Source organism: Colletotrichum truncatum (genome assembly GCF_014235925.2).
Source record: "Colletotrichum truncatum strain CMES1059 chromosome Unknown Contig_0007, whole genome shotgun sequence".
Classification (NCBI taxonomy): domain Eukaryota; kingdom Fungi; phylum Ascomycota; class Sordariomycetes; order Glomerellales; family Glomerellaceae; genus Colletotrichum; species Colletotrichum truncatum.
Window position 1 is genome coordinate 3,258,827 of NW_027222404.1, and position 21,616 is coordinate 3,280,442.

The window sequence follows — 21,616 nt, forward strand, 5'->3', positions numbered from 1 at the left end:
ACGTGAGCATCTGCGCACCGCCAAGCCAAACTCCGGCTAGTTTGGAAATAGTAGGCGGTCGCTAGCTCTATATACTTTGCATCCTGCAGAATAACACGCCAGTCTACATCGCTGTTCGAAACTGAATGTTCACGTACAAAAGCTCCTATGGTACTCAAAGCTCAATTCCATAGCCACCATAAGGTTTCGTAAACAAGTACTAGATCCTTATTCACGACATACATCACGTTTTCAAGGGACTTTCTGACAACATGGTAAGCTTCGATTATTTGCTGCCATGGGTACTTACCTGACGTTAAGCGCTGTCATAGAATCAAAGAATAAGGCACATACATGTGAGACCTTTGGTGTCTAGCTCCGGGCGTTTACATATTTGAAAAACGCGAAAAAATTTAAGCCCAGTTTTCAATCATTGATTTATTGGTCAAACATTTTCTATGAAGCTTAGGCTCATTTCTGAGGCTGTTGATATCTGTTTTCTCGCTTGGCATCGAGCGCATCCTAATTCTTCATTCCTTGACATGCGAAGGGGAGAAGACAGTCTGGCTAGTGCAATTCTATACTTTACCAGCTTCATCAACTTCGTGAACATCGTGGTCGACGCTTTTGGAATCATCTGCTTTGAGTGTCTGGCCATGTGTTTGGCGATCGCCCTCGTAGCCGCTGGGACGTCGAAGTCAGTAAATGCGAGTGTGAGAAAGGGGCTCTTAAGAAGAACATACAAGAGTACATCCATTTGGTCCAACGTGACACCCTTGGTCTCAGGCAAGAAGAAGTAGGCCCAGACAGTGGCTGTGAGCATCCAGCAGGCGAAGAAGAACCACACGCCGAAGTCGAGGCTGGCGAAGATGTATGGCAACGCCTTGGTGATAATGAATTGAATCAGCCATTGGGTGAATGCGGCGAATGTTCCTGTGAGGTTGCGAAGAGCACCAGGGAAGATTTCCGCCGAGACAATCCACCTATGAACAATAAGCATCGCCATTATGCTGCTAACGTGTCGCCAGTATTTTACTTACGGGATTCCGTTAAGGCCAAAAGACCAACTGTTACGTTCATTATTAGCTGAAGCTCTCTTGAGGTTGGAGGCGTCATTGATGAACACGGCTTACAAAACGGAGTATATCATGATGGCTGCTGTGGCGGCTCGCCCACCAGCCTCGGTTGACGAGGAGAGCTCCTTGCCAGCGGCGATAATTGGCGCTGGGTTACCGACCTAATACGATTTAGCGATTCCTTTGGCCTGAGGTTTATGAATAGTGAGACGCCGCACCTTTACATATGCGCCCACAAACCAAAGACACAGTGAGCAAGCCAGTGAAGAGATGATGGTTGGTCTACGGCGGCCCCAAATATCAATGAGAGCACCGTAGAATATAATGGACGCAACCGCCTTGACTAAGCCATAGATGCCAGTGTACAAAGCTACATCTGTGATTCCAATGGATCCGAAGAGCATAGGGGAATAATAGTTAATAGCTATGAGAAGAGGCTGTTTAGCGATAGATCCCAAAGAAGTCAAAGGCCGGTATGGTGAAACTCAGAACTTACCAGCAGCACCCGACATGTTCTGCAGGGAGAATGAAATAAAGACCAAAAGCAGACGATTCCACATTCCCTTACGCGACAACTCAAACAGTGCGCCACGGATGTAGGCGTAGAAACCGCTACCGTAGGCTTTTGACAGTTCAGCCTCTTCGGCAAGCCTAGCGCGAATCATTCCCACCTCTTCTTGCATATACTGATGATCAGCTGGTAAATGCCTCAACGCGACAAGTACCTTGGTTCCCTCTTCTTCGCGACCCTTGCGGTAAAGCCAGAGAGGCGACTCATGCAGAAAAAAGCCGCCAACAAGCAAGGCAGCTGCAGGAATGAGCTGAACAGCCATTGGTAGCCTCCAAGACGCCGAGCTTCTGGGGTTCATGTTTTGGTTGATGCCGTAGTTGATCCAGAAGCCGACAAGAGAGCCTGTTTGGTATGTAACTTCGAACAAACCGGTCAAGATACCACGGATCGAGGGAATGGATAGTTCAGCAATATAGGAGGGCACAGTCGCAGTGATAACGCCACATCCCCAGCCAGTCAGGGCTCTACCGGCGTACATGGAAGCTAGGTCGTTGGTGGCAGCGACCATAGGCACCGCCCCGGCGATGAAGACAAGGTTGCTGATAATTAAGGCCCATTTGCGTCCGACACGCTCGGTGACTGTCAAAGACAAATTAGCTCTAGGTTCGGAGACCATATGATCAGGATGATGATTATACTGAAGAAGCACATAAGCGCGCCGCCAAGAGCGCCGGCCTGGAAGGCCGAAGTGATGTTGGAGGATATCTCCTTAGATGTAGCTGAGGTTATGCCGAAGTCTCTCACGAAACTGGCGCGTGAGATTGTCGTTCCGATGAAGGCCGAGTCGTAACCGAAGCTGCGTTACCGTTGTGTTAGTGGTTCTTTCTAAGCAAGGTTCCACTACAGGCAAAGAAAAGCTATGATACCATAGGCTACGTACAGCAATGATCCCATGGCGATGATGGACGACTCAATGTAGAGGCGCCAGTTGTACACCTCTTTCGGCGTGGGCCGATCCTCGACCGCGCGAAGGCCACCCATGTTGCCCTACTAAGAAGAGTGCTGGTAGCTTGCCTCAAGGGGTGCAATGAGATCTGTGAGATATGCGAACCGAGTTAAGCTTTTCCAACGGACTGTGACCAGCTGCAAGTAGTCAGCGTGTCGCAAAGAGATATGGTGAGCAAACAGGAGAAAGTTCCGAAGGCAACGAGGTTTATCCTCGATTTCCGTACTTATCCCCGCAAGTGGTGCCGTTCCACACTCGGTCCGTTGGTGCGGGGGAAATCTGGGGAATGGAGCGCCTATCTCACGAACATGATGTGGGAGTGAAGGGCTGGAGATTGACCGGGGTAGTATGGTCGCAGGTCTCGCTTTCATTAACCCGACACCGATGGGTTTCCATGGCAGAGTTGCACCAATGGGACCGATGCAGGATTCAGGGCGCCGATCTGGTCCGAGTGGCTGGGGGAAGGGTGGTGAGGATGCAGAGGGAGAATAAGGTAATTGGGGAAGAGAGCCAAGCAGTGGGGGTTATTGGGGTTGAGTGGCATCAGGATTGGATATTTCATCCTGTTCCTCATTTGGTGGCTGGGAAAATGAATGAGGAGCTGGCAGCTGAGCGGCAACGACAATTGAACATTTCCGAAAAGCCTACGGAAATGTAGAGCATCTCAAGCATGACATCTTCGCCAAGGAGAACAAGGGCTCTTTCGGTCTATCTCGTGTCGCGAACACTTGAGCAACTTGCGTTGCTGCATTCATAGATCTTGGCCCTTCTGAATGTTGTAAAATGCTCTGAAAATAATTCTTTACACGGATACATGGGCTGGCAATTGATCGTATCGTCTTATAGTGTACGCCTTGCAACAATCCTATTTATAACCCTGTGGCCCCTCGGACGAGTATCCCGCCAATGTCTCCACCGACATTAGTCCCATCACGGAAAAGCTTTGAATTAAGATAAAGACCAATGTACGGTTAATCGGATCAAGATGGGGCCCTCAGATATCCTTACCATATGCAAGACTGTTCTGTCATTCCTAATCCCCAATTGAAAATGTATATATTAATCCTCTTGTTTCGAATTTGTTGGAGGCCACGGGAGGCTAGAGTGTCATCTTTTGGTGGCGGACTAGGGGATGTTACGGTCGCTTTTTGTGGCTTTGGGCGTTACACACGTGGATGGTGGCCCCTTGTGGCGAAAGGTAAAAAGTTTTGAGGGTTTGGCAAAGGGGTTATGAGTTGGGAGTCATGGCATTTGAGGAGGCCTTTGTTTACGTGACTTCAGATAATGGTTGAAATCTGCTGGTTTACATGTTGGATATTTTCTATGCATGTATGGTGATCCTCTCTGGCTATCTTGACCATTTGAAACATCGCTGCCAGTTCCTCGGTATGCTTTGAACATGCAGAGTGGTGTGGACAACGACTACGAAGAGGTGGGGTGTAGGTGAAGGGAGAAGCCGGAGGCGTTGCCATATGATAGCAGGACGGACTGTGTTAACCGATTTCCAAGAGATGGACTTCCGAGAAGGGAAGTTACCACGAAGCGAGGTTGCGAACGGCCTAGACAGATACATCCCTTATTGTGACGATAGTGTCAACGCTCACCGAACACACCGAGCTAGGTGTGTTTTACGTAAGCCATATGAAACGCACACCGTAGGCGTATCCCATCGACCGCGGCATGACCCCATTTTCGCCAAGGGAGGGGTAAAGCCAATCAAGGCATAAATGGCTGCCAGATTCGTTAACTTATGTACTTAATATTTCAGTACAGAATGCTTCTAGTAAAAATCTAGTGCACCAGAAGTACTCGCCACTTCTCATGGAACCTGTCATTTAGAGGCAAATGTTATGTTTTCTATGTATCTAGTGTAATGCGGAGTAAAAATGGCTCTAAAAGTGGAAACTTGAGGACTTGGCGAAAATGGAGTCAAGCCGCGGTCGATGGGATAAGTACGCGCTTCCTCACGACTCATACCCTCTTTCTAAAATCAAGTCACTCTTTTACACCTTTTCTAGCCTGATTGCTATGTGCCTAGTTCGTCACACTTATTAAACAGTGACTGAGCCCGGGTGTCTGGGTTTCAATTGGAAAGGGGGTTTAAAATTCTCCGTTGATTGTGTCGTCATTCAGAATGATAATGGGAATGCCACACGGCTGGTGTAAGACGTGTCCTTGAATCTATCGATCTCGGGTAGTTTGTTGTTTTTCCAGAAGTCTTGGATATTATTCACATGTTTCAAGTCATGTCTAAGGTCTTGTGTCTTGTGTAGCAATGTGGATCTGTGATCATGCCGAGATCAATCCCGCAAGCCCACCGGTATTACTTCAAAGTTCATCAAAGTCGAAATTTTGGAGCTTGTGATGAGTCTCCTTTATTCTGTGGTAAGTTGGGTTTAGAAAGTCTCCGTTTCTCTTCCGCTCTCTACGCCGCCGATGCGTTCATCCAATTATAAGTTGTAAATAAGAGGCAATAATGAACAATCTGAATTGATTTGACGCCTACGTGACATTGCGTTTTTAACTAGTGGATTTTCCTAGTAGATAAATGTGACTGCAAGCTGTCACATCGTCTCACAGCTCTTAGATCATGGATACAAAGGATAAGTGCTGAAGTATGAGAAACAAGGAGACAGTACCAGCAATACTAGGAGGTCATGAGGTAAAAGAAAGCTTGAAATTAGGGAGCCGGCTATCAAAATGAGAATCATAACAAACACAATACTGGATATATTTAATGATTTCCAGGTTTTCTGCCATTCAACAAATCCAGAGTTGACATAAAAAGACAATAAAACCACACACCGTCAATTCTTCTATTGGAAGGCCTTTCAAAGGTTAGTACTTACTCTGTAGTTGACTTTCTTTCTCACTCATCGGACACTTGCTATTCCTATTACCAGCATCATATAAGATGAGAGGGCTTTTGATCCCATACCTGACAGCCCCCTCAGTATATAATATTTTTCGGTGTTTGTTCGGTGTTTGTCTTGCGGAGCGTTTTCCTTTTGGATATAACTAGAAGAATATCTCTCGCCGGGTTCTCGGATAGGACGATTTCTTCCCTCTAGGCCAAGTCTAAAGTGACATTGATTAGAAAATTGGACTCGCCTCTATGATCTGTTGTAGGATATTGTGCAAGCAGCTCTCTCGCTTTCTGGACATGGTCTTGGTGTTACGACCCGTTAAGTATGCCTAACAGAGAAACTAGCCCCACTCGAGGACAGCGGCTAGATTGATTGATTGATTGATTGATTCCTACACGGTTATGAAGCCGCTCTTATGCTAGCAGCTATGCCCGGAAAGCGGGGTTTGGCAGACAGCCGAAGCATCGACGATAAACCGCGACGCCCCACTTCGCCCTGTTGTTGGATCAGGACCAGCTGTCCCCAAGCTCCCACTATGCTATCTATTCTTGTGTGTTTATGCCCTCTGTTGAAGATTGTTGTCCTCCTGCCTGCTCTCTCGCTTGGTGTTGCCTTCTAGAATCCTTCTTTCGCGTCCTCCTACTTCGGTTCTGTTGGTGCTAGGCACCATGTCTGGTTCTGTATACCTATAGTCTCCCCCCAGCCCTCAGCTTCGTCTCTTTATCTTGTCCGCATCCTCTCAGACTCGCATGTGCTATATCTCAGTTGAATCTGTAAATCTTTTTGTTGCCTCATGCTGGGTTCCTATGTGGCTCTATGTTTCCATCTTTCGACCACCACCTCCATCCACCGCCTGGAGTCGGACTCAATCCGCAAAACACAATGCTCCAACCGCTTCGATTCGTCCGATTACTAAGTATGAGAGCTCGTACATAGATTCCGCAGACATTGTCATACGTTGAAGGGGCGACAATCCTTCTTCGCGGAGGGGGCGACAGGGGACCAATCTGTCTGCAAACTGTAGTATTTTGTGGCATCGATCGTAGCATGCCTGGTGTCTGGTGCTTTCTCTATGCAGGAGGTGATACCGTTCTGTCGGGCTTGTCGTCGTTGTTGTCGCGGGACGTTGCAAACTTTGTCGGGGGTGATAGGCGACCAATAACCTATCGGTGGCTGTGGTGTTGATGTTTGTTTGGGCTTGGTCGTTGTGCTCACGTGATAGCCCGTGACTCAACCGCGGTGGTGTCGATGGTGTTGTCTATTGACGTGTCATACTTTGTGGCTTGCTCTCGAATTTTTCGTGGTCAGAGCCTGCCCGCGGCCACGAGCAGGCTCTTTGGGAGCAGAATCAATGCCGAGGATGACATTATGCCCAAAGTGACCTCTGAGAGCGCGAGCGGGCGTGGTTTGATCAATTTGATGCTGTTTTCAAAAATTTCGTTCTCGCTGTTGTTGATGTTTTCCGACAGCGGCTAGAGACAAGATATATGCAGGCTTGATTGATTGATTGATTTATTCCTACTCGGTTATGAAGCCGCTCTTATGCCAGCAGCTATGCCCGGAAAGCGGGGTTTGGCAGGTAGCCGAAGCGTCGACAATGAACAGCGACGCCCCACTTCGCCCTGATGTTGCATCAGGGCCAGCTATCCCCAAGCTCCCCACTATGTTCTCTATTCTGTGTGTTTGTGCCCTCTGTTGAAGAAGTGTGTTGCTCTCCTGTCTGCTTTCTCGCTTTTGTGTTGCTCTCTAGAATGCTTGTTTTGCGTCCTCCTGCTTCGGTTCAGTTGGTGCTGGTAGCACCGTATCTGGTTCTTTGTACCTACAGTCTCCCCCCAGCGCTCAGCTTTGTCTCTTTGTTTTGTCCGTATCCTCCCGGACTTGTATGTGCCGTTTTCTTAGTTGCATCTGTAAATTCTTTGTTGCCTCCTGCCGGGTTCCTATGTGGCCTCTTGTTTCTTGCCTGTTGACCACTATTGCCCTCCACCACATTGGCCCAAGGGTCTTCCACGAAGCACAATGCTCCACTGACTCCGACATGTTCGATTACTGGGTTTGAGAGCTCCTGCATAGATTCCGCAGACATTGTCGCGCGTTGAAGGGACACCAATCCTTCTTCGCAAAAGGGGCGACAGGGGACCAGTCTGTCTGTGGTCTGTAGTATTGTGTGGCATCGATCGTAGCATGCCTAATGCCTGGTGCTTTCTCCGTGCGGAAGGTGATACTGTTCTGTCGGACTCATCTTCGTCGTTATGGGACGTTGCAAACTTTGTCGGGGGTGACAGGTGACCCAAAACCTGTCGGCGGCTGTTGTGTTGAAGTTGATTGTTTGGGCGCAGTCTTAGTGCTTCGTGTAGCGGCTTGTGGCTCGCCTGTGGTGGTGGTAACAGTGTTGTCTATTGATATGTCGTATTTTGCGGCTTGCTCTCAAGTTTTTCATTGTAGTCGGGGCGTGCTCTGCGGCCATCTTGGGCCCCTTTGGGACGTAGAATCAAGGCCGAGGATGGCATTGCATCGAAGGGGGCTCTGTGGCCGCGAGCACGCGTATTTGGGGCCGTTTTTGCTCCGATTTTCAAAAATTTCGTTCTCGCTGTTGTTGATGTTTTTTTTCCAGATATATGCAGGCGACGGAAGGGACAAGGGTCGCCCCGCCGGAAAAGGAAGAACTATGTTCAAGTCACGTGATGATAAGAAAGGAATAAGAGATACGACTCTTGGCATGTCGGCTGCCGACAATTGAGATATCGGCAAGCGACGACGCGGACGTCGGCCTTGGGAAACGGGACTTGTATATAGACCAGGACTTGAGCACCTGCTCAAGCCCTCTAGATAGTTCTTCAGCAATCAACTTGTAATTCATCCTCGATGACTTTCAGCTTAGCTCACAGTTTGTGATATTACTATACCTCGTTACCTAGTGTAAGACTGATCACCTTACCCTAACCCTCGATCTACCAGTACGACATACCTGTATACGACGCAAGACCTATTGTTAGTATCGTAGCCTCAACTTCTGTTAGCAGAAACCCTACTGTCACTAGCTGACCGTAACACTTGGGCTGTTGTAGGATAAGCCTAGCTCTTGTGGCAAGCAATATGCTTGCGACAGTCAATATTCCCCTTCGCTCTCTAAACTGTTCGACAGTAATACTACCCATCTAGGCTAGCAGCAGCAGGGAAACTAGCCCATAAAAGAGTGTAGGCATCCCGGCCTTTATCCCATAGTAGCTATTCTATTCTGTAGATATCCTTATTACTAAGCAGGTACTTCCGATTATGGGTTTCATTACTATAAGGTATATTATAGAGGCGGCAGCTATTATCCCTTCACATTGTATAGCCCCTGCGGCGACTAACCCTAACTTGATTGAAGATGTGTTACTTTGGGAAACTTGAGTTGATTTTTGCGAGCATCTCGCAAGTCCCTTAAAACTTAGATTTCTTTGGCGTATCATAACGAGCTGGGCGCATTTTGTAGAGTAACTGTGAAGATAAGTGAATGGTCATGGGGATAGGAAAGAGGGAGGAAACAAGGGGTAGGGGTGGTGAAGTCAGTGGCGAGTGTGTGCCATTTTCTGTTATCAGTGCCAGGCTACGTTTTTCAACCATTATGTTTGGGTCATAACAGTTAACTAGGTTTTATTAAGCTATAGGGCGTTTCCAACGTAAATTCCTTCGTTGTCACTATCACAGTAGTTATCGTGCATTTCGCAACCAGGACCCGCATCTTTAGACCTGGAGTCTGAGTCTGCATACACCCAAATAGAATCCCAGTTATTGTTTGACACTGAATACCACACTTGCTGTTGAATATAGCCAGAGTTGAAAAACTTCCAGGTACAGCCTTGGTACTTGGGGTCGGATTGAGTCATCTGAACTGAGATACCCTTTGTTATATCGATGCGCGCCGGGCCCGCGATTTTTGGCAGAGGATACTTTTTTAGGCCCTTAGGAGGCCCTAGGCCTTTTAGACCATTGAACGTAGCAAGAGTGCATTCATTGGCTCCTGTATCAGCCCGTCCGAGGCATACGAAGGGCGCTAGCACTAAGAGGCTTTTGAGTACAATCATGTTCTAGCACAATTAGCGGTCCGTCTTGTAGTGATTGCAGAATAAAACATACGGCCAAGTTGGTATGTATTGTATACAGAATCTTAGATGAAAAATGATGTAGCACAGCTCGTCGTAAGCTGGAAACAGTTTCTTGTTTTATAATGGTTCAGACACCTAGGAAAAATAGACTAAGAGCTAAGAAAGTTATCGCGACTCATGAACAGAACCTTATGTGCCTTAGTACGTAAGCTCTAGGGAAGAACATAGGCGACTGCTCCTGAAGAAAAGTTATCAAGTTACGCACTATTGAAGAGGAAGTGGTTTAGAAAAGGAGGGGTAAGGTGGGTCTGCGAATAAACTTTTGACCTTTAGTTAAACTAATACCCAAACCTAGAAATACCTATAGATATAGACAACTGTTACGGCCAGCTAACTGACAGTGGGTTTGTGTTAACAGTAAGCCAGGGATTGAGAGTAGTAACAGTCGTTCCGTGGTCCTGGTCGAATAGATCGTAGATCTTCAAAGGTCTTGGTGATCAGTCAAGGCCTCAACAAGAGTCGTAGAGTAGTCGTCACTTAGGTATAGCTGAAAGTACCGGTTAGGGTAATCACGAAGTTGATTGCTAAAGAACTAGGAAAGGTAGGACTCGAGAGGACTCGAGTCCCAACTATATACAAGTCTGGTTCCATGCTGAACACTTCCTGATCCTGGGGGACCGACACCCAGGACGTCGGTCCATCGCCATGGACCGCCCTTGGCACCGTCGGTCCTGTCCCAGGACCGCTTATCGTCCGTCGGTCCTGCTTATCGTCACGTGACCTGTATCCTAGTTCTTCCGTTCCGTGGGGGTTGTTACGACGTAACGGCTGACGGCCGTCCCTATAACCGCTGAGCCCCTGCGGGGTCGTCGTCAGTGGTCTGTTAACTGTCGGGTCGTAACATCAGCTCCCCTCTTAAAGGTCTTGTCCTCGAGACCTGAGTATAAGTAGGTCGTTGGTCCCAGGTTGGGGATCCACAAATTTGCTTCCTTTGTTTTTCATGATGCTGACACTATGTCAGGTCGCGTTCGAAAGACAAAGTCGCACTTGACTGTGATAAAAGATCGTGAGAGAGCTGCGCTTATTGAATACGTGGAGTCCCGATCGATTGCTAGCGACATGCCTTACACTCGTTGTTTCCGTGCAAAGGTCCCGTGTCGTTTTGGCGAGAAGTCTACACGCTGTAGGACTTGCATCGAGGCGAAGAAACCTTGTGACGGCGTCCTCGTGGCGTCTACTCGTAAGTCGTGTTTTTGTGTTTTCGCTGTTCTGGGGGTTGCTAATGTTTGCTTCTAGTTCAGAAGTTGAACTCTCAGCAAAAGGAGTGGGATGAGAAAGAAGAGAAAGCGGGTGAGGAGCTATTCGCGCTTTATCAAGAGTTTGCTCGTTTGCAAGTTCAAATGGCGGATGCTGCGGGTCGTCTGAAACGGATTCGGACGGTCCGTAAGATGGTTCGGGAGCGGCAGACCGAAGTTTTTAAGCGTGGTATGCAGGAGGTTGACAGGGAGGATGGCGTCCTGGCGGACGACGAAGTCCTACCTGCCTTGGATGCTTACGAGAGGTTCGTCGTTAGTGACCTCCAGGCAGTGGGTCTCGGGAATGATCCTCCTTGGTCCCTTTTTGGTTTTGGTGACGAGTTTGTGGGTTTAGGTCCTCTGGTGGATGGCGCGGGTGCGGGGAGTGTTGGAGGTTCCTCGGCTACTCAGGGCTAGGTGTTCCTAGGCGAAGAAACGTTTTGTTGCCCTGGGGTTTCTTGGTTGGTCGAAACTTGGGTTGAGGGTTTCTGACGCGAGGGTTGTGTGTTGGTCTTTGCATGACTTTGGCGTGCTGTCGTGTTTCCCATTGCGTCCAGTATTCTTAAAGTTCCTCTTGTGCGTGCTCCAAGTTTGATGCAGGTTCCCATGTGTTTTCTTCGTGTCCGTAGTTTTTCCACTTGATTAGGTATTGTATTTCTGTGTCATCGTGCTGATCGATGTGATCGAGGATCCTTTCGACCTCGTAGTCCTGTTCCGAGTCGACTTCGATGTGGTCCATAGTTCGTGATCCTTTTGGTGCTGGCTCGAGAAGTGAAATATGAAAAACTGGATGACACTTCATAGTGTCTAGTAGTGCGAGTTTGAAGTTGACGTTAGATACCTTCTTCGTGATTTCGAAGGGTCCAAGTTTCTTGAAGTCCAACTTATCGCTTGGTCGTTTTGTTTTGATGTTCCGGCGGAGAAGGTATGCGCTATCCCCCTCCTTCAGAGTTGGTCCCTCAACTCTTGTCTTGTCAGCGTATTTGCGCATGCGTTCGCGCACAAATTCAAGGTCTCTGGGAAGATCTCGTTGGATTTCCTTGAGTTTGTTGATATCTGCCACAGCTTTCAGAGCTGTTGGGCCTTGTCGGGGTTGTCCATAGGCTGTCGGGTTGAATCCGTAGTTCAAGTAGAATAGTGATTCTTTTATACTTTCTCCTACTGCGCTATTGTAAGCAAACTAGGCCATAGGTAGCAGTTAGACCTAGTTGTTTTGCTGATAGTTGACGTAGCAGCGTAGGTAGGTTTCCATGATCTGATTGATTCGTTCTGTCTGGCCATCGGTTTGCGGATGGAAAGCGGTGGACATCTTGTGGTCAGATCCTAGCTGCGAGATCAGGGATCTCCAAAACTTGGAAGTGAACAGCTTGTCTCTGTCGGATACGATTTCCTTCGGCATTCCGTGTTGGCTTACGATCACCTGCAGAAACTTATAGGCGAGGTCTTCTGCAGTGCTTGACTCCATGTACGGAATGAAGTATGAGTACTTTGTGAGTCTGTCGACGATGACGAGGATACTGTCGTAGTGGACGTTGGTTATCGGTTCTCGGGACTTAGGTAACTTAGTGACGAAGTCCAGCGAGATGGATTCCTATGCGGTTTGCGGCACTGGGAGCGGCTGTATCTTTCCATAAGGTTGATGTCGGCTGGGTTTGCTTTTTGCGCAAACCTCATAGTCCTTAATCGCTAAAGATACTTCTTGTCGTGTAGCCGTTTTGTCGTAGTGTTGACGGATGCGTTTCTACGTTTTGGTTACGCCTTGGTGACCATGTGCGGGTGCGGAGTGTATCTCCCTAATGGCTTCAGGAGACATCCTTCCAGGCGTGCTGGTACTGTCTCTTCTGGCCATCATTAAGAGTCTGGCTGCTGGCACAAGGTCTCCGTTTTTGTCTGTTTTGAGGATAACTCGGGTTTCCTTAGGTACCTGGACCTCGTGGTCCGGTCGTCGGCTGAGGGCGTCGGCCCTGCCGTTCTCCTTGCCCTTTCGGTAGATGATTCTGAAATTGAATTCTGACAAGAATTCGGACCATCGAATTTGTCGTTTGTTGAGATCTTTCGATGTGGTGAAGTGTGCGAGATTCTTGTGGTCGGTGTATACTTTGACCTCGTACTTGGTTCCTGAGAGTTGCGGTCTCCATTCTTTGAATGCTTCGATAATTGCCATGAGTTCCTTGTCGTGTATCTGGTAATTGAGTTCTGGGCCGTGTAGTTTGCGTGAGAAGAAGGCACAAGGTCGTAGCTGTCCTTCTTCGTCTCGTTGACCTAGTTGTCCTCCTATGGCATAGTCTGAGGAGTCGGTCTCGACTTCGAATGGTTTCTCGGGGTTTGGTATGACGAGTATTGGTTCCGATGTGACTTGTTGTTTGATCTCGTCGAAGGCTTTTTTCTGTTCTTCTTCCCATTGCCAGGGGATGTCTTTCCTCGAAAGTCTCGTGAGGGGGTCGTTTCTGTCTGAGTATCCTTCTAGAAATCGTCGGTAGTAGTTCACAAATCCAATGAAGGATTGTACGTCCTTAACGTTCTGTGGTGTAGGCTAGTCTCGTACTGCTGCGATTTTGTCTTTGGACATTTTGAGGATTCCTGGGGCTATCGTAAAACCTAGGAATTCGACTTCTTTGGCGTGAAACTTGCTCTTCTCGGGTTCCACTAGGAGTTTGGCGTCTTGCAGTTTCCGTAGTACTTAGTGTACATGTTTTTTGTGGTCTTTCAGAGTCTTGGAGAAGATTAGGATGTCGTCGAGGTAAACTACGACGAACACATCTAGAAATTCTCGTAAGACGTGGTTGATTATCGTCTGGAATGTCGCGGGTGCGTTGGTGAGTCCGAAGGGCATTACAAGGTACTCGTAATGTCCTCGGCGTGTTCGAAACGCTGTCTTCCATTCTTCACCTGATTTCATCCGGATCAGGTTATAGGCTCCTTTTAGGTCGAGTGCTGTAAACCACTGGGCTCCGTGCAGTAGATCTCGTAGTTTGGAGATGAGCGGTAGTAGGTAGCAGTTCTTGATCGTAATGTCGTTGAGTTTCCGGTAGTCGACGCAGAGTCGTAGTTTGCCGTTCTTTTTTGGTACGAACAGGATTGGGTATCCTGCTGGTGATGTGGAGGGTCTGATGTATCCCTTCTGTAGATTTTCTTCGAGGTAAGCGTCGAGTGCTTCCATTTCTTTCTGGTTGAGTCCGTAGATTGCTTCTAGCTTTGGCTCCTTCCCTTCCTTAAGGGGTATCTCGTGGTCGTAGTTGCTATGTTCCGGGAGTCCGGTCTCGAGTTCTTCGGCGAATAGCTTCTAGTATTACCGGTATTCTTCTAGGATAGACAGAAGTCGGTCTTCCTTGCCGATGTCTGTTGCTGATAACGTCCTGGCGTTTGCATCCTTGATCCGTAGGTATGCTAGAAATCTCTTCGCTTCAGGAGTCTTGAGAGGTTCGTTTGAGGCACCGTTCCGTGGTTGCTTCTCAGTGACTGAATCCTGGTCCTAATGGAGTTGGCCTGTTCTCTAATCTATCCGTGGGTTACTGTCGTATAACCATGGTCTTCCAAGGATGACATCGTACTTGTCTCCTATCTCCGTAATATCGAAGTTGAGTCGCTCATTCTGGCCATGGATCTGTATTGGGAGTTGCGCTGTCTCCATAACAATGCGTCCTCCGCCGTACTGGACTTGTTCTCCTTTAACGGTGCTGAGTTCGTAGCAGTCTTCGGCTGCTTTTCTTTTCCAGGTTATCTTTCTTTCATTTACCGTTCTTGGTGATATGAAGTTTCCTTGGGCTCCGCTGTCGATCATGGCGGTAGCTGTTCTTCCGTTGAGCTGTATTTGGACTTGTACATGCTTGTGTCGTTGTGTCGTGGGCGTCGTTGCGCTACATAGGGACCTTGTCTGGACTGCCTGTCGTTGTCCCTTGTCTTCGGTAGGCGAGTCTAGTTTTTTGACTGCTCGTCCGTTCCTTGTTCGTCGTTTTCTTGCTATTTCTTCTATGCTTCGTCTTTCTTGATATAGTAGACTCGGCACTGGTCTCGGTAGCAGTGATACCACTGTATTTCTTCGTCAGAGTCCTCTCTAGAGCTGGTGTCGTCGACTGAAGCGACTTCAAAGGCGACTTCCAGTTGGGCATGTTGACGGGCAACATCGCGAGGTGTTTCCGAGTCGTTGGGGGTGTTCTTGGTCGTTTCTGATTCGACCTGTTCTTCTAGTTCTTGGTTGATCTGGCGGATCCGTGCGGGATCTCCTTGTGCATGTTGTCGTCGTTCGATGTGTGCGTCCAGCGCACCGAGTTGTCGTTGCCACATAGGGTTTTGTAAGTCCTGTTGAATCCGCTGCAGGTTGGCTTGTCGTCCTGCGTAGAGGAGGTTCAGCCTTCGCTGATTGTCTTGTTCTAATTCCTCGTTGTCGTTTATACTGTCGAGCTGTTCGATTGTCTTGCGCTCGATTTTGCTGTTGCTTCTATATCCTACAGCGAGGGTCCGTTTAGGTGCGTTGGTGGTGTCGTAACCAGATCGTTCTTGAGGTTTCTGGGGGTACTATCCTGCGTGTTCCTTACTGCTAGAGTGGATATGGCAGTTGTCATCGAAGCAGGTGGTCCAGTTGAGTTGTTTATGAGGGATCGTCTTCGTGGCGATACTTGCTTGTCGTTTCTCTGGTACCGGTTGGAAGCGTTCCTTCTTGGGTGACCTGCATTCGTATGCTAGGTGTCTAATCTTCTGGCAGTTATAGCACTGTCTATCTTTCTTCTAACTGTCGTTCTTTTTGTCGTTTCTCTGTGTAGCACTAAGGTCTATTGGTCTACTATGGTGACTATAGGCAGTACTTTGTCGGGGGTTGTTCTAGTTGTTGCGGGGTCTATTGTCGTTTCGCTGGTTGTTGAACTGGTGCTGAGGCTGCCACTAGTACTTGCGTCCTGAGTTGGGGTTTTGTCGTTTTTCGCCTCTTTCCCTTCGTCGTTCGAAAAGCCGGTTGTCGATTTTGATAGCGAGTTCGGCGTACTGGAGAAAGTCGTCAGGTCGATCAATCTTGATGATCTCGTCCTTGACTTTGTCTTTTAGTCCTTGATAGAACATAAAGATCTTGGTTTCCTCGGTGAGGTCGAGTTGAACGCTAAGTTGTTGGAAATTGGCGGAGTAGTCTTTGGCGGACTTAGTCTGCTTAAGTTATGCTAGATCTCGTTCGGCTTGTCGCTTTTCGTCGGGGTCTTGGAAGAGTGACCTGAGCGCGTCCTCGAATCCTTTAAAATTGGCGTAGATGTCGCAGGTCTCGGTAGTGTACTCGTCGAGGGTTTTGTATTTTAGGTACTCTTCCTGGATTGGTTTAAACCACTTGAGGGCCTTTCCTCGGAGGTAGGTGGCTGCGTATACTACTTTTTCGGTCTCGTTAGTAAAATCTCCGTAGTGAAAGTTCTAGTAGTTTTTGACCTAAATCAGGAATCCTTTAAGGGTCCCGGGGGTTCCGTCGTAGGTGATAGGCGTACTGAGCTTGAGCTTTTGTCGTCTTCCGTGGACGGGCGTGGTGACGATGTTGGCGGCGGCCCGGAGGGTGGTGATTTCCCCCTGGAGTTCCTGGATCTTCCGGAGGTTGGCGTCCCCCTTGATGTCTTCTTCCAGCTTCTTGTAGGCCTGTCCAGCGTGCTGGAGTTGCTCGTTGAGGTTTTCTATTGCTTGTCGGTTTTCGTTGACGATTTTCTGCATGTCTTTTGTCTCGGCTTCTTGTTTCTGGATTATGCGTCGGAGCTTATCGTAGCTTTCCTTGGTGAAAGAGCTATCTCCATCGGAGTCGTACTTGAGGTCCGGCATGTCGAAGTCCTCAGTGTTGGCGGGCTCCTGCGCGAGGCTCTGAGGCTGGTTGCGCGAAGAGGATGAGGATCCTGGAGTGGGTGATTTGGCAGAAGCGCGAGAAGACATCTTGTCTATACTGTTTAGTAGTTCTCAAAAGGTAACTTACTGAACAGGAGTAATCAAAGTGTTACGGCCAGCTAACTGACAGTGGGTTTGTGTTAATAGTAAGCCAGGGATTGAGAGTAGTAATAGTCGTTCCGTGGTCCTAGTCGAATAGATCGTAGATCTTCAAAGGTCTTGGTGATCAGTCAAGGCCTCAACAAGAGTCGTAGAGTAGTCGTCACTTAGGTATAGCTGAAAGTACCGGTTAGGGTAATCACGAAGTTGATTGCTAAAGAACTAGGAAAGGTAGGACTCGAGAGGACTCGAGTCCCAACTATATACAAGTCTGGTTCCATGCTGAACACTTCCTGATCCTGGGGGACCGACACCCAGGACGTCGGTCCATCGCCATGGACCGCCCTTGGCACCGTCGGTCCTGTCGATTGATTGATTGATTGATTGATTGATTCCTACACGGTTATGAAGCCGCTCTTATGCTAGCAGCTATGCCCGGAAAGCGGGGTTTGGCAGACAGCCGAAGCATCGACGATAAACCGCGACGCCCCACTTCGCCCTGTTGTTGGATCAGGACCAGCTGTCCCCAAGCTCCCACTATGCTATCTATTCTTGTGTGTTTATGCCCTCTGTTGAAGATTGTTGTCCTCCTGCCTGCTCTCTCGCTTGGTGTTGCCTTCTAGAATCCTTCTTTCGCGTCCTCCTACTTCGGTTCTGTTGGTGCTAGGCACCATGTCTGGTTCTGTATACCTATAGTCTCCCCCCAGCCCTCAGCTTCGTCTCTTTATCTTGTCCGCATCCTCTCAGACTCGCATGTGCTATATCTCAGTTGAATCTGTAAATCTTTTTGTTGCCTCATGCTGGGTTCCTATGTGGCTCTATGTTTCCATCTTTCGACCACCACCTCCATCCACCGCCTGGAGTCGGACTCAATCCGCAAAACACAATGCTCCAACCGCTTCGATTCGTCCGATTACTAAGTATGAGAGCTCGTACACAGATTCCGCAGACATTGTCATACGTTGAAGGGGCGACAATCCTTCTTCGCGGAGGGGGCGACAGGGGACCAATCTGTCTGCAAACTGTAGTATTTTGTGGCATCGATCGTAGCATGCCTGGTGTCTGGTGCTTTCTCTATGCAGGAGGTGATACCGTTCTGTCGGGCTTGTCGTCGTTGTTGTCGCGGGACGTTGCAAACTTTGTCGGGGGTGATAGGCGACCCATAACCTATCGGTGGCTGTGGTGTTGATGTTTGTTTGGGCTTGGTCGTTGTGCTCACGTGATAGCCCGTGACTCAACCGCGGTGGTGTCGATGGTGTTGTCTATTGACGTGTCATACTTTGTGGCTTGCTCTCGAATTTTTCGTGGTCAGAGCCCGCCCGCGGCCACGAGCAGGCTCTTTGGGAGCAGAATCAATGCCGAGGATGACATTATGCCCAAAGTGACCTCTGAGAGCGCGAGCGGGCGTGGTTTGATCAATTTGATGCTGTTTTCAAAAATTTCGTTCTCGCTGTTGTTGATGTTTTTTTCATCCGTCGGTCCTGTCCCAGGACCGCTTATCGTCCGTCGGTCCTGCTTATCGTCACGTGACCTGTATCCTAGTTCTTCCGTTCCGTGGGGGTTGTTACGACGTAACGGCTGACGGCCGTCCCTATAACCGCTGAGCCCCTGCGGGGTCGTCGTCAGTGGTCTGTTAACTGTCGGGTCGTAACACTTACTATAGCTAGCCGGCTACGTATTAACCTTACCCCTTTTCAATCTATTATTACTAAAAAGTTCTAAAATAGCTAGACTTATTTTAATATAATTATATATCTTTCTAAATCATTTTAAATTTAGGTCTTTCTATTAATATTTAAACGTTTCTTATAAAGCTTAAACCTCCGCTACGAAGTCCGTATAGAATTTTCTAACGCCTTACTATAACGTATCTTCTAGCTCTTCTTTGATTATAGGCTATCCGATTTAGATATTCTTTTATGCTTATAGACGGAAGGCTTTATAGTCTTATAACGTAGCTTAGAAGATATTCGAAAATGTTATAAACTATAACGCTATCAAACCCCCGAGTAGCTTTAAATAGTATTTTACTAAGCTATAAACTTCCTTGCCTTTATAATAAGTAATAAAGTATACGTTATATAAGACTTTAGCTAAGAATTCTTCTTTATATATATATACTAACGTAGCTATATTATTAGCTGCTTAGTCTTATATAAAGCATATCGTATAGTTTTTCCTAAGGAAGTTATAAACCGACTAAAAGAGATCTAATACTAGTAGAAAGGTTAGACTATACTAAGTCTAAACTTTATATAGTTACTCGATATATATAATAAACTACTTCCGTTTAGGTTTAAGATATATACTAATATCGATATATACTCTTATTATATTATATAGTTTTACGTTAGGTTTTCTATATATACGGCTTGTTTTATATTAGCTTAATATCTATCTATACTTTTATTACGAGGTATTATATTATAAACTCTTCGTTTAGACTATAGTATAGAAACTATCTTAACTATTAGTAGTTATTAATATCTATTATAAGACTATATAAAAAAAGCCTTTTTATAGCTAGGCTAAGACGTTCCTATTTAGTTTTATAACTATTAGATCTTTAGTAAAAGTATTTATAATATTAAGATTAAAAGCTAGTAGAACTAACTTTGTTAAGCATAGTCTATAACTTAGAAAGTATATATTATTTACCTTTATATCTATTTATTTACTAATAATATTAAGTATATTTCTATCGATTATAAGCGTTAGGTTTATTTTATAACTAATCGCTTTCTAACTATATTGCCTTATTATTTATCTTTATACTACTTATCTATAAAGACTTTACTTTTTTTATTTAACTTTAGAATAACTATTATATTTGCTTATAAAAAAGTCGCTTATATATTGTTTCTAGTTAACTATAGAAACTTTCTTATTATCTAGATTATTAAACCGTATAAGACTTTGCTTAGCTAATCGATTACGTAAAGATTTAAAAACTTTAAAACTTACTTAGAAGTAAAGAACTTAATTTAGATTAATTCCTTCTATATAAAGTCTTTTAAGTTTATAAAGGTATTATAAAGCTTATATAAACCTTTCTACTAGTTATAAACTTCTATAGTATATAATATCTACGTATTAAAGTATATAACTTCTTATAGTAACGTTTTAAAAATATATTAAGGCTAGGATTTAATTAAAACTTTACTTACTATTAAAACAAAATAAAAGTATTAAATAGGTAAAAGAATAGTTTCGTAGCTATAGGATTAGTATAGATAAACTTTATATATTATTATTAAGAAGTAATAGTAGTTTAGAAATAGATAAAACTTAAGTATATAGAGTATACCTAAACGATTATTTCCTTTTATTATACTACTATTTCGTTTTTTTCCTTATCTTCCTAGCTACCCTTTTTAAAAGTTATATCCTCCTAAATAACGTCTATATAGCCTTGTTACTTAACTTACGAGTACGTATGCTTATATAACTTTATTCTTTCTCTTTCTTACTTTATTACTTCTTATGCTTTAAGAGAAGGCTTTCGTTTAGTTTAAGTTTAAATTCGAGTTAAAGGTTTAAACGTAAGCGCTTTTATAAATATAATAATAATAAGTAAAAGTATTATATTAGTTATTACTATATTAAGCATATATTATTTTAGTCGTAACTTCTTTAATACTTATAGTTTAGTAATAAGTAGATCTACTTAACTTTTAGAAATAAGTATAATAGTATAAACGTTTCTATTAAAAGTAATTAAGGCTTTACGAAGAAAAGTAAAAAGGTTTTTAGCCTTGTATGCTACCTTACGAAACTTATATATATCCGTAGGATTCTTTAAAGTAATAGGTATTACCTTCTAGTTTCGGTTAAGGAATTACTTCTTAGAGGTAAACTTTACTAAGACCTTACTTATTATATCTATATATAAAGTAAACTTAGAAGTTAATAAGAACTATAACTTCTTAATAAACTTTTTAATAGACTAAACCCGAGTATATATTTAAATAGAGATTCTATCTATATCTATAATATAGAAAGATATAAGCTATAGGTAAATAATAATATCTATAGTTAGGTTTAGAACTAGTTTCTTCTAGGTTTGCTAGATACTAGCTATACGCTCTTCTAAGCCTTTAATAAGAATAGTAAGGAGACTATTATCTAGCTATATATCTAGTATATAAAGTACTTATTCGATCGGGTTAGTTATAGTATTAGAAAGTCGTATATATAATGAAATCATAGCTGTTAGAGTTTCGAAGTCGTTAGTATTTATAAGGTCGATTTCGTCTAGTTCTTATACTTAGGATAAATTGATTAAACAAAATATATACGTCTTCTACTTCCATAGTAGTTTTATTAAGAAGTAGTCTAGGTTAGCCTGCTTAAGGTACCTTAAAAACATATTTATATAAAATATAGTAAATATTATTATTAAGAATTAAGAATATACTCCTATACGGTTTCGTAAAACTCTATATATGTTGAATGGGCTCTCTGTACGATCGTACTGTCATAAATGTAGGGTGAACCAAAGATTCTATTTTCCGTGATTACCTTTCCTAACTAGATGTTGCCTTCCGTACGAACAGATATATCTCTGTCCATACCTAGACACGAGTCGTGCATGACAGGTAATAAACCATGATCCCTTCCTCAGACATTTAGGTGTTACAGGTGCTAGTCATGCCACCTATACACCCCTTTGCCTGTGACAGCCTTGTCGTACGGTCATGTGATTATCGTTATTCCAACAATATATATATATATACGAAATATAGAATTCGCTTAAATTTGTAATAATTACATAGTAAAGATAAGAAGCTTAACTATCTATACGGGTAGTATATGCTTATCTCGTTTATGCATCCTAATTAGGCAATGTTTGAA

At 45.2% G+C, this 21,616-nt stretch overlaps 7 protein-coding genes across 7 annotated transcripts; 4 read left to right on the forward strand and 3 right to left on the reverse strand.

Annotated features, from left to right (window-relative positions):
* Positions 1–557: 557 nt before the first annotated feature.
* On the reverse strand, positions 558–2,607 carry CTRU02_211320 (MFS quinate transporter; the record flags this gene model as incomplete). Its single annotated transcript, XM_070205607.1, has 8 exons — positions 558–663; positions 723–962; positions 1,020–1,046; positions 1,113–1,216; positions 1,274–1,479; positions 1,552–2,205; positions 2,265–2,422; positions 2,507–2,607. The coding sequence occupies 8 exons, from the start codon at positions 2,605–2,607 to the stop codon at positions 558–560; spliced, it is 1,596 nt and encodes a 531-aa protein (XP_070060850.1).
* A 4,080-nt stretch (positions 2,608–6,687) lies between these two features.
* On the forward strand, positions 6,688–6,915 carry CTRU02_211321 (uncharacterized protein; the record flags this gene model as incomplete). The annotated part of the gene is made up of 1 exon (XM_036720342.2): positions 6,688–6,915. One exon carries the CDS (start codon positions 6,688–6,690, stop codon positions 6,913–6,915), a length of 228 nt encoding a protein of 75 aa, XP_036588085.2.
* Positions 6,916–7,627: 712 nt separating this feature from the next.
* Positions 7,628–8,176, forward strand: CTRU02_211322 (uncharacterized protein; the record flags this gene model as incomplete). Its single annotated transcript, XM_036720343.2, has 1 exon — positions 7,628–8,176. One exon carries the CDS (start codon positions 7,628–7,630, stop codon positions 8,174–8,176), a length of 549 nt encoding a protein of 182 aa, XP_036588086.2.
* Positions 8,177–9,083: 907 nt separating this feature from the next.
* On the reverse strand, positions 9,084–9,506 carry CTRU02_211323 (uncharacterized protein; the record flags this gene model as incomplete). The annotated part of the gene is made up of 1 exon (XM_036720344.1): positions 9,084–9,506. One exon carries the CDS (start codon positions 9,504–9,506, stop codon positions 9,084–9,086), a length of 423 nt encoding a protein of 140 aa, XP_036588087.1.
* A 1,035-nt stretch (positions 9,507–10,541) lies between these two features.
* On the forward strand, positions 10,542–11,239 carry CTRU02_211324 (uncharacterized protein; the record flags this gene model as incomplete). The annotated part of the gene is made up of 2 exons (XM_036720345.1): positions 10,542–10,767; positions 10,824–11,239. 2 exons carry the CDS (start codon positions 10,542–10,544, stop codon positions 11,237–11,239), a joined length of 642 nt encoding a protein of 213 aa, XP_036588088.1.
* A 4,986-nt stretch (positions 11,240–16,225) lies between these two features.
* Positions 16,226–16,711, reverse strand: CTRU02_211325 (reverse transcriptase domain protein; the record flags this gene model as incomplete). The annotated part of the gene is made up of 1 exon (XM_036720347.2): positions 16,226–16,711. The coding sequence occupies one exon, from the start codon at positions 16,709–16,711 to the stop codon at positions 16,226–16,228; it is 486 nt and encodes a 161-aa protein (XP_036588090.2).
* An 871-nt stretch (positions 16,712–17,582) lies between these two features.
* On the forward strand, positions 17,583–17,951 carry CTRU02_211326 (uncharacterized protein; the record flags this gene model as incomplete). Its single annotated transcript, XM_036720348.1, has 1 exon — positions 17,583–17,951. The coding sequence occupies one exon, from the start codon at positions 17,583–17,585 to the stop codon at positions 17,949–17,951; it is 369 nt and encodes a 122-aa protein (XP_036588091.1).
* Between the last annotated feature and the right edge of the window lie 3,665 nt (positions 17,952–21,616).